General features: G+C 47.2%; 2 protein-coding genes across 3 annotated transcripts in view; one reads left to right on the top strand and one right to left on the bottom strand.

The window, feature by feature from the left end:
• Window positions 1-7,601, top strand: part of LOC109524821 (carboxyl-terminal PDZ ligand of neuronal nitric oxide synthase protein-like) — a 31,528-nt gene extending 23,927 nt beyond the window's left edge. For both annotated transcript variants that reach the window (XM_019884926.1, XM_019884935.1), the window contains 3 exons: window positions 2,170-2,366; window positions 2,452-2,576; window positions 4,499-7,601. In XM_019884926.1, the coding sequence (XP_019740485.1) occupies window positions 2,170-2,366; window positions 2,452-2,576; window positions 4,499-5,105 (929 nt within the window). In that variant the 3' untranslated portion in view covers window positions 5,106-7,601. The remainder of the gene's footprint in view (window positions 1-2,169; window positions 2,367-2,451; window positions 2,577-4,498) is intronic.
• Window positions 7,602-8,543: 942 nt separating this feature from the next.
• Window positions 8,544-10,968, bottom strand: cunh8orf82 (chromosome unknown C8orf82 homolog). The gene is made up of 3 exons (XM_019884956.1): window positions 10,387-10,968; window positions 10,252-10,300; window positions 8,544-9,733 (listed from the first exon to the last, which is right to left on the bottom strand). Exons 1-3 carry the CDS (start codon window positions 10,552-10,554, stop codon window positions 9,261-9,263), a joined length of 690 nt encoding a protein of 229 aa, XP_019740515.1. The 5' UTR covers window positions 10,555-10,968; the 3' UTR covers window positions 8,544-9,260.
• Between the last annotated feature and the right edge of the window lie 354 nt (window positions 10,969-11,322).

Here is an 11,322-nt window from a genome sequence, read left to right as displayed (position 1 = left end):
TGCAACCCAAACACTACCCCCCCCCCCCCCCATCAGAGAAAGGAAGTTATTTGGCCTACATATGAACAAGTGTGGGGGACCCCCCACAATGCATCCCATATGTCAACCGATCAATAATGGTGACCGACGGTGGTCTTGATTCCAAATCCTATTTTATTTCCTTCCTTGGACTGTCCTCTATTCACACGCTGAAATGATTCTTTTGTCAGTTGAGTGTTTATTGCACGTCATCTGGCCGTTTGGGGCAAATCGACCGATGTACGCTGGAGCCAATTGCCCAGTAGCTGCAGTAAATCTTCCCGCTGAAATGGGACATTACTCGCGCTTTTTGCGCCCCTCGTCTAATCGTCCGCAGCATTTCTGCTGGCTCATAAAACACCGTTAAATTGTGCGCTTATTGCCGATCATAAAACAACAGTGAAATGAAGCTTTTATTTAATAGTGACGTTCGGATGTACTTTGCTGAATAAAACCGCCAACCGGGTCGCGACGACTCATACGAGTTGTCTTTTACGTACGCACAGCCTTATGCCTGCCTTGGGTGGTCGCGCTGTGTTTTGCTCAGCTTAGCGTGGTGTCGTTTTCAGTAGTAACCTCGCAGTCGGCATTCCTCTGTGGCTTTGGGAATATTTCAGCCATTGTACACGACTGCACTGTATTTTACATAACGTGTATACTGCAGAGAGGGAGAGCGTATTTCCTCTCTCTGCGTTGTCCTTCGTAACGTTTCTCTTCCTTGAACTGGCACTTGACTTTGGAATCAGTCAATCCTCCATGAAGCGTCTCCAGTTGGTCCACATTGCTGCCGCTCGCCTCTCAGCTGGTACTCATAAGAGGGAGCACATTTCTCCAACTCTGGCATCCCTTCACTGGCTTCCGATACATTTTAGAGTCCTTTTGTTAATGGCCTGGTGCCCCACCTTACCTCTCTGAGAGGTACAAACCTCCTGGGCGGTGCCTCAGGTCTGCGGAGCAGACGCTATTAGAGGTGGCGAGAACTAAGCGGAGACTTCGTTGCCGCTCCCTCTTTGGAATGACCTCCCGCTGAACCTTTGGCAAGCCCCCCAGCACCATCTTTAATACTGGTCTTCAAACTCATTTTTAAGTCTTTGGCTTTTGGCTCAGCATGAGATTTGATTTTGAGTTGGACCGTTTTTGTGCTTTCGACCGTCCTCGCTATTCATTGATTGTGTGTTGTTGTACGAATTCTTTTTGCTGCATGTCCAGCACTCGGTCGACAGGGGCGGATGTTTGAACGTGCTCTAGAAATACACTTGAGTCGAGTCGATGACTGTCATCGCGCACGCATGTGATTGTTTCTCCTTTCTCCTCATATTTCCTTCCTCATTTGCGTGTCGTGCTCGATTCCTCGTGCCTGATCACATTTGCCGCGGCCCTCTGGCTAATGTACTTTTGTCGATCTCTCGGGGACAACGGTAAGTAAAATGCTTGCGCATGCAGCCTGGCGTCAAGGTTGTACCTGCTCTTGCCAGATTTTGTGGCTCCATCGGATTTCAAATGGCAATATTTTTCCCTCGCTTTTATCCGGCCAAGACAACGTAGCACTCGGACGTGCGGGTGCGGTGCCGCCAAGGCTCCCTCACCCCGCTCCCTGACGCATCACGAATCGGAGGCGTTTCCGCGATGAAACGACAATCGGCCCAGATATGCGTCATTTGTAAAATGGTCTGAAATGTGACCGCTTTGTGTTTCATGACTCGCCTTCCGAGAAACCTTTCTCTCCGTGAGGTAAGACCTTGCATCTCGAGTGAATTCCGTCGCATCTCGTTGTGTTTTACCGTCCCTCTGTTCCCCCGCTCCATGCATGCCTTCTCTCATCAAGTGTTGCTTGCCTCTTGCAAGCTGGAGCCTCGAACCGGGGTGCCGTTCGCTCGTGGCATCAATCACGTCCCGATGTCATCTCGCTCTTAAAGAAATCATCCACCCCGAAGCCATCGTAAATCACAAAGTGTTCTTTGCTGTGGGGAGCGCCAACTTTTAATCGGCATCTTTCAAAACGTTTCAAACCATTGTTGTCCCTCCCCATCATGCCAAAAGCACCGCAACGTAGACGGACGACATCATAGACGGGGCGACGACTCCGAACTCGACGGCGATCGAGACTCTCCGCTGGCGGCGCCCTTTACTCCTCCTTCTCTCTGTCCGCAGTTGACCAAAGCATGTTTGAGAATTCTGTTGCCCAGCAACAGAGTCCCCAGACCAGCAGGCAAGGCCAGCCCTCGGCCAAAAGAACCCCAGCGTCCCCAAACGCCAATCTGGGCGCTGGCTCGTCGGACTCTCCTTCCTCGGGAGGCCAACAGAGGCTGAAAAATGCCATCAATCTGGGCAAAGCCGTGGGGGCAAAGGTCGGCCTTGCGTCGGCGATTCGCTCGTCTCGAAATGGTGAAAGTGAAGCGCTTGACATTTTGACTCCTCCTTCCACCCTTGAAGATGAATGACCTGTTGAGGAGGAAGGAATCCAGCCACGTGGGGGACATCGGCGTCACCGAGGTCAACAAAAACGCTGCGGCCGCGTGGACTTGCATGGACCAACTCGGCCAGAATTCGGCAAACAGGTACGATGCTCCGATTTTTTTTTTTCCTAGGGATGTTCAATACCACTTTTTTTCTTTTTTTTTTTTTTTCCAGAGCGGGTATTCACTTTTGAGTAGCCACCGATACCGTGTACCGATACCACTCGTACTTGTTCTCCAGGAAATTTCAATTCCGTCATTCTGATGCATGACCATAAAATGAGTGGCTGAGCCTATTTCTTTGTCGTGGCTGCTTTCACGTACAAAACACGATGGCCTCCATTTTTAGACAGTTTCGTAAGCGTTTTAGTAATAACGCCAACCTCCTTACAGTATCGCGATCATGATCGTATGATATCATATTGATGATGAGTCACATTTGGATATCGTCACATCCCTGGTTTATTGTGACACTTTTAACAAAGGTGTCCCTCTCGCTCGCTCTCTCTCGCTGCACAATGCCGACAGCATTTTCTTTTTCTTCAAGTATGGAAGAAGTCAGCAACGGCCTTGAACTCAATAAAAGAAAGAGCCCGTCGGTGGCCGACGAGCAGATGCAGCATCCGAAATGAGCCAAAAAGCTTTGACGCGCCGCAAAAAGACTTGGTTTGAAAACTCTTTCTTTCATGCGCTCACAATCTCGACTCTCCGACCTAATATCGTTCGTCGCCGCTTCAGCAATTATATTTTGAACCAACGATGCCTGAGCCTCTGAAATGTCCAATTAGAACGGCTCCAAGTTTGTTCACCCGAACATCAGCGAGAGGCCTCCTTGTTACACAACTTAACTGTCGGTCCCGTGTAAGCCTTATTAAAATCGGCCAGAGATTGCAAGTGAGTCCCTGCGGCTGTATCGGCAGCACTCGTCGAAATAAGCAAAACTTTTATGAGGGGCATATTTTAGCTTCTCTGCTCTTCTCACACATTCATAAGCGCACGCGTCCGTTGTCTTGGAACATGACAAGTCGGAAACAGATTGTCACATTTGCCATCAAAAGTCCTTTTTATTCCCTTCTAATTGTGTATACTGTCCTCAAATCACTGGTTTAAAAAAAACAAACCAAAAAAACAATTATGACGTGTCAGTTGTTAGGCTTATGTTATTTGAATTAGGCACTTGTCATATACACACACACACACACACACACACACACACATTGCCCACTCCAATCGCAAAGAAATCGTGCACGCAGGCTCGCTTTCTGCGGCGCCGCTGTCCTATTTTGTCCAAAGGCTCGGCTTGCTTGGCATTGGGGGCTCACGATGCAGTCGCCCAGCGCTCGCGTTTGTAACAAGAAAGCAGCTGGCGGGAGGAGCCTCGTGCACCTTTGGCTGCACGCCAAGACGGCGGGGAGCAATTTGGCGTTATGACTTGCCTCAAGTTAATCTACGTGAGAGTTACTCACTCAGGTGGCTTGTCGTGTTGATGCAGTGGTTTCCGTGCGCATTGACTGCGGCATGTTTATTTATTTATTTTTGGGGCTAATGAGACACCCCCTCATGAATGCATTGCAAATTATTTCGCAGGGCCCCCGGGAGCTTAGACAGCCAAGAGTGGCGATTAAGTGTTCCTTCCTTTCTTTGTTTGTGTGGCGAGTGCACGAATGCATGTATAGTGCCGACTTGACTTATCACTCCCGACATCATCACTGTCAATATTTGTGACGAGGCATCGGCCGATATTCGATTCTGACGTGAGCAAAATATCACAGTATCATCACAGCTGGCCTCTCGTCGTGAACTTCAAAGAGGCGGCCAGTTCAGTGATCTTTGCAAGCAGCCAATCATCTTGCATCAGGATCAGGAGCAGTTATTCAAACTTGGAGCACGTTATTTTAGAGCAATATAACAGCTGTAACGTGGTGCTGCATTAATCTCACGATTAAAAAAAATTAATCGAGATAAAAACATGTAAATTAATGCCGATAATAACACGTTAAACACACAACGCTTTCCACTTTCAGTCACTTTCCCTTCGACGCCATCCCTCGGCTTGACCCGCCGCCGCCGTCGGGAAAGAAGCGTCTCCCTCGGGCGTTGATGACCACCCGGGAAATGATGATCTCCTCCGACCCGGTGGTCTCCTCTCCGGATGCTGCGGACTTGTCCTCGCCGATCTCCTCCCCCATAACGACGCCCCTCATCACCGAGGAGGATGCGCAGAACGGCGAGCTGGACGACGGGTCGGCAGATTTCAGCTCCGCTGTGGAGCGAGCCGACGGGACCTCGGCAGTCGGGGAGACGGAGATCGCGGGAAGCGATGGAAAGGCGGACGCGGAGACGCGCGCAGAAGAGTCGAGTGGAGGACACGCCGAGGAACAGCAGCTTCATCCCTCCGTGCCAGACCTCCTCAACAAGGATCCTCCGTTACTCGAGGCCCGAGCGAAAACCTGCGACGTGCGGCAGGGGCCGTTGGATGTGGACTCCGGCGTGACCTCCACGCCGCGCTCGGGCAAAACTCGCCGCCGCCTCAGCCTGAGCGAGGAGGCCTCCGTTGCCGAAAGCGGGAAAGATGACTCGCCGAGTCTGGAGGACGCAGAGCCGCATCCGGATCTGCTGTCCTTTGACTGAGTCCGAGACGCCGTCGCAGTTTGATTCCGCTTGCTCTTCATTTTCGTCGGGTGGCGCAAACCCGTGACGCTCCCCGCCGATCGAAAGCATTGGAGAAAACAGACCGGCCGGCTCCAGAATTTCTTGGAAAAGGGAACAAAACCGGGAAGAGAGCTAATGTGTTTTTCGGTCACATTTCAAAAGCTTTGACAGTCAAAAAGTCCAGCTTCTCAGGGCGGTTTGGTGTCTGGAAAACTGCACGTAGTCCGTCTCAAGAGAAATGTGGCACATTTAAAACGAGACGTCAAAAGAGAAGAAGAAGGTGTTTGACGGTTGAAAAGGAGAAATGACCACTTGTACTTTTTACTGACATATCTGCCTTGATAATGAAGGAAGCGCAAATGCAACAGTGAAGGGTGCAAAAAAAAAAAAAAAAAACGGGATGAGGAAATGGGATGAAATAAATGCTCACGTAAGGAGAAGGGGGCAGACCGGTGGACCGGAGATTTTAAAATTCCCTTTTGAGCTGTTAGCCATTGGTTCCAAATGTTGACATCCATTGAAATTCACATCCAACTAACATACCAAAAAATAAATAAATATTGGTTGTGTTTGTCGAGATTCGAAAATGTTGCAGCAAAATAGAGTGAAGATGTTCCATGGAGGAGCATCCCCGGCTGAGTGAACGTTTCCCTTTGCAAAAACGTGCACACGGCTGAATGGAGGCATTGATTGATTGACGGATAAATGAATGTATCGAAAGTGAGCTGGTTAAAAAGATCCATTCTGTGGTTCTTCCCATCATCAATGGTTTATTTGTGTGTTTGAATATCAAGAAAAATTCGACAGTACATAAAAGAATGTAATAGTACCACTTTTTCTGACAAGCTCCCTTCCGACTCGGCCCACCTTCACCTTTTTTTTAGCTGACCTTTTGGCCTGTGTTAAATATCATTTTTCTTTTTTTTTTTTGGTCATGACGCGGGCCGCTGAAAAATGGAGGGTGGGCCGCGATGGGCCCCCAGGCCATCGTTTGGACACCCCAGATGTGGCCCGTGCCTTTGGGGGGGGGGGCACAAATTGCAGTTGTGAGCAGATTCCACCCCCACCCTCCCCTAAAAATGACCAAGCGAGGTCGACAAGCGGCCTCTCAAAGTGAACGATGGGACCCCGCAGGGGACTTGTTGACCTCCGAAGCCAACAGAAGTTCCCAGAAAACACAGAGACGACCGTTGTTAGGGCCGAGGCCGCGTCACGAAAAGGAATGCGGAGCCGGGCTCCTTTTTGAGAAAAAGCCACTTGAGTTTCACTCGCTACTCGCAGTCTATTTCCGAGCTGGTGTCTTTGTCTCTTTGTCACGCGAGCCGGCCGCGCATCCTGAACCGTCTTTGTTGGCCGGGATTACGAGCTCCTCGTTTTATGGTCGCGCCGGCAAACCTTTTCCAGTAGCTGCTTGGAACTGGCTTCTCAAATGTCATGCGGTAAGATTTGGAGCTCCTGCAAACTGGGAAAGAGTTGAGTCCAAGTCCTTCCTTGACTCTGGTAATGTTGTCCTTCAAATTGACATTTTTTTTTTTTTTTTTATGAGACAATTACATCAAATGAAAACTAATTCAACACTTCACTCGAATGCTGCTCCTTGTGGAGTTTTTAGGAATCTCAGCGGATCTCTAGGCAGGACCAGCCCAGCGGCAATCTGATTGGCTGCAGCTCGCAATATTTTCGTGCACCGCTAATATTAGTTCAATGGACTTTTCACTTGTATGGCGCTTTTTTTCTACCTTTGGTACCCAAAGCGCTTCCCACCGTTTACCGACGGCTGACGCGTGTTCGCTATCTTGCTAGAGGACATTTGGAAACGGTCACATTGGCGGCGGATCCGACCCCTCAGCCCCTCTTGGTTGGAAGACGACCGACCACTCTCCCACTGAGCCGCGCCGCAGCGATGCTGCACCGATTGTGTCCCGACTGTCAAAAATATTTCAATCACAAGAAGTGGCCACGTTGCCCTTTTTAATCTTTATTGCAACCACTGAGCGAAGTCTTTTTTTTTTTTTTTGTACTCAAAATGATGCAAATTGGTTGTGCCTTTTATACCAACGCAAGTGTTTTCGAGAAAACGTGTGAGCATGTGAAGTATCTCAAAGTCTTATCGTCTGGTGATGAAAAACAGCTTCTTTTTTTTTTTTTTGTAGTTGTAGTTTCCTTGTTGAGTCCTTTTTGGGCTTGTTTGTTTTGTGAGCTGAACATGAAATCATGAATGAAGGAAGTTAATAAACGTCTTGAGATGATGAAATGAAGGAACAAAGGAGCCGCTCAAAACAAAAGGAGGTCAAGGTCCCTTTGAAATGTTCATGCGAGACTTCAAATTGCTTTTTGTCTGCAGCAAAGATATGCTTGGAAATCTAAAAACGTTGATGATTCTTCGGGACATTTAAGGTTTATTTTCCAAAATGTATCACTCACCTGCTGATTGTAATTGACATCATGTGGAAATAGATTGGAGTTGGAATTTTGTGGGTGTTTGTATTCGCGGTGTCTTTTTCTCAGCCCGATTTCCGCTCGGATCGAAGCTTTCATGTCTTCTTCTTCCTCCCTCTCAGCCTTTTGGAAAGTTTAATGTGGCAGATTAGCATGAAGTCAGTCAGTCAGTGTCGCCAATTGAGCCACTTTCTCGCCATACGGTCAAACCGGGTTCCAACGGACCTCAAGCGACAGAATGAATGGGTACGTTATCGCGGTAACAAAATCATTTTTTCCCCATTCACGTCCACCTATTTGGAATTGACATTGAAATGTTCAAACTAAATTATACATAGCAGTTGGCGGCCATTTTGTTGGAAATGGTTCTAACATTCAGATTCGTGATGTCCCTCGAGGTACGTCGTAACGAGGTTCAACTGTGTGAGAATATTAATCAGGACTTTAAATAAAAAAAAAAAAACTCATATCCATCAGCGTCCCTTGGTAGCGTTAGAATAACCATAGCAACTTGTCGATTTTTCTTATGCTTAGAATATGAGCCTTGCTAAAAGGGACTCATAATAAATATGACCTTATTCAGTTTTTTATTCTTTCAACTCAGGTCAGAAAGAGAATGAAAGTTGTCTTTGGGGTTAGACCCGAGCAAGACTTCACCACAGTTTCTTGCTAGAACAGAACACAAGACAGGGAATGACTGAACCAACGAGGGTCCGATCTCTCTTGCTCTTGGAACACTTTGACTTCCTTTTACAGGCAGGCCGAGACATGATAAATCCACTCTACAAGATTTTATGGCTCGCCTAAACAAGTCCAAGACACCGGCCCTTGGCAGCAAAACGAAAACACAGTCAATACATTCTATTTTGTTACTGTAGTGACATTTAGGACGCTGCAGACGATGGTGATTTATGACCGTTGCTCGTCAGAGGCGGACGAGCTGTTAACGTGTGCACCAAAAAAAAAAAAAGGCCACAGGAGCTTTACTGCATATGCGTTTACTTTTAACAAGGCGTTAAATAAATGCAGTATTAGATCATAAAATCTGACTTTTCTTTGGCGGGGGGGGGGGCAATCAAGGGGGCAAAGTACGAACTCAAGTTTCTGTGCACGTTCTTCCTCAACAAAGTCATCATCAACATTGACTGCAACGATAACTGAAGTGACGAGGTCAGATTCGACATTTTTTCAGCGAGTTGACATCGCCCTCTACCGGTGTTGAAATGAAAGTGTTGGCTGCAGTGACCTTGTTCAAGTGAAAAAGGGGAAGCTGTACCGGGTAACATTCAGTCTCAAAACTACAAATAAATGTGGTTTTCTCATCACATATTTTGTCGCTGGACGAGGCGACATTTGAGTGTTAGCACGAGTATTGATGCCGACTGCCGAGCTGTGTATCACGTCAATACGAACAGCACTTGACATTTCCCAAGGTTTTTTTTTTTGTCTTGGAAAATAAATGGGGAGCATTTTAAATTTCTTTTGTGGTCAACGTTGGAGGGGTCCGATGGGGCTCGTTAAATTAACGACCACGTCAAAGCTTATTTCTTAGATTCGGGATCAAACCAATGCAAACACAATATTCCTTTATGATTGATACGTCAATTCATAATATTCACTAAAGTGTTTGTCCATTAGCCTTTCAACAAGACTGTGCAAAATCACTTTTTTTTTTTTATCTTTCCTCTCTGGACATTATCCCTCTCCAGCTCCACTGTCGTCCTCTTCTATGGCAAAGCATCCTGCCAGCTGATTGCTTAGTACGTGCTGCCGTTTCCTCCATAGGAAGTGTGTGGGTGGTCCTGACTGACCTCGCTCGGAAGCGTAGACAAAGGACGGGCTGAGCTCGATAGCCAGCGATGACTTCACCAGCCCGACGCCGCCCGTTCGCTCGGAGCAGGGGTGGTAAACTCGTCCGGTGGCCGGGTGCATGAAGAGCGCCTCGGGGTTGAAGGAAACGGTCAGCTTGTCTGCGCCGCCGCAGAACGACAGCAAGTCCCGGTCGCCGGTAGCGTCCTGTAGCAGGTGGGTGAAGACCACTGGTCGATCATCGCAACGCAGGAAGTTCCTCTCGCGCCCACAAGGAGACAGGAAGGGGAAGTCGTCCTCGTAGCGCCCACTCTGGTTTAAACGGAGACGACTGAAGAAGAAGACGAGGAACTGTTTGTCTGGTAATGCAAGATGAGGATGAATGAGAACTACTACAAAGCCACATCCCATCACCGGAATGACTTCAGAAGCTTGTTCCAAAAGCTTCGGGAAACTCGCAACGGAACATTCAACCAGCTATTAATGGGAGTGCGTGCACCCAATTCGCATTTTTAAGATTTCTGATTACAATAATTTAAAAATTATTACAATTCCCAAACTAATATGAATTGTTCTTACTAATCTAAAAGGCACAATTTAAAAATTATTACAATTCCCAAACTAATATGATATTTTGACCACAAATGAACCTGATATCATCCGGCATAGGACCTACATTGCCTAATCACATGGAGCAATCAAAAATGTATTGAAAGCAATCATATACGAGGTCACATTTTAGACACTGGAGCAGAGAACAAAAATGCCTCTGGCCGTCATGCTACGTCCACATCTGCAATTATACAGAAAGAATTTGAATTGTTCTTACTAATCTAAAAGGCACAAAAAAAACACGAGTACACGAATTTTCCTGTACCTTTGAAACAGGTGACAAAATTCTTGACTTTGGTGTCATCAAGGAACAACTGCCAAGAAAATCACAAAAGGCAACATTCGTTGAAGGGACATTTTCGCTGTGAAGATTATATGCGAAAACAGCAACAACACTCACCTGCCCTTGGTGGTCAATATAGTAGAAGTATTCTCGAATGCGTGGTTCAGGGCTCTGACCCTGGACGTAAGCGGCGGTGGTTGTGAGCCTCCTCTCGCCGGCGGCCGTGCAGCGTCGAACTGCCAGACGCTGGCTGACGAGCGCGGCAGTAGTCCGAAGTAACAACATGAGCCCAACACCAAAATGCACTTTTGTTCAAACGTAAACACCGCAATAGTGAATTCAACTTGACACTTTGTGTAACCTGCACAACAACTAGAGATAACCTCAAAAATATGATTTAACTTGGCCCTGGTGACGCCACAACAAACACCGGAAATGTTTCCGTTGTCGTGATATGTTGATTACCGCCACCCAGTGTTCAGTCAGCATAGTGCCATTGTATGTACAGTACCGTATATTCTGTATGTAAAATAGTAGAGCAGATAATGTATCAACTTTACGCTTTTTGAAGTGGAGGGAGTGCCGTGCAGTGAATAATCGTAATATCGATTGTTGGAGATTCATTTCTGAGGACGGCAAATGTTTTGTTTGTCTGATTGGCCAGAGACCTGTGACGCATCATAACTTGAACAAAACACTTGTGGCGTCATATTGACATGACACGCCCCCTTGTTAGGGCTAATGCTGAATTCGCGGACAGTGGAAAGTTGGACTTTCCCCCCTTTCGATGAGGAAAAGTGCACAATAACGCCCACATGAGCTGGGAAATCCGAGTAACGAATTCGGAAAAAGGACCCCCAGTTCACCTACCGAATGCAATTTGACATCGCTCGAGGATGGCGACCCCACGGAGACACAGACCATGAATTCCGAAGCAATTTAAGATTGTCAACACATATCTAACTTTACTTATTTATTATTACATTAGTTCAGTAAACGTGCGTTAACTGATTGGGTGAATTGAATTACATTCTTTGAAGAGAAGATATTCAT

Source organism: Hippocampus comes, unplaced genomic scaffold (genome assembly GCF_001891065.2).
Source record: "Hippocampus comes isolate QL1 unplaced genomic scaffold, H_comes_QL1_v1.1 scaffold90, whole genome shotgun sequence".
NCBI lineage: Eukaryota > Metazoa > Chordata > Actinopteri > Syngnathiformes > Syngnathidae > Hippocampus > Hippocampus comes.
Note: the sequence above shows the minus strand (reverse complement) of the source record. Positions and strands in the feature narration are given on the sequence as shown.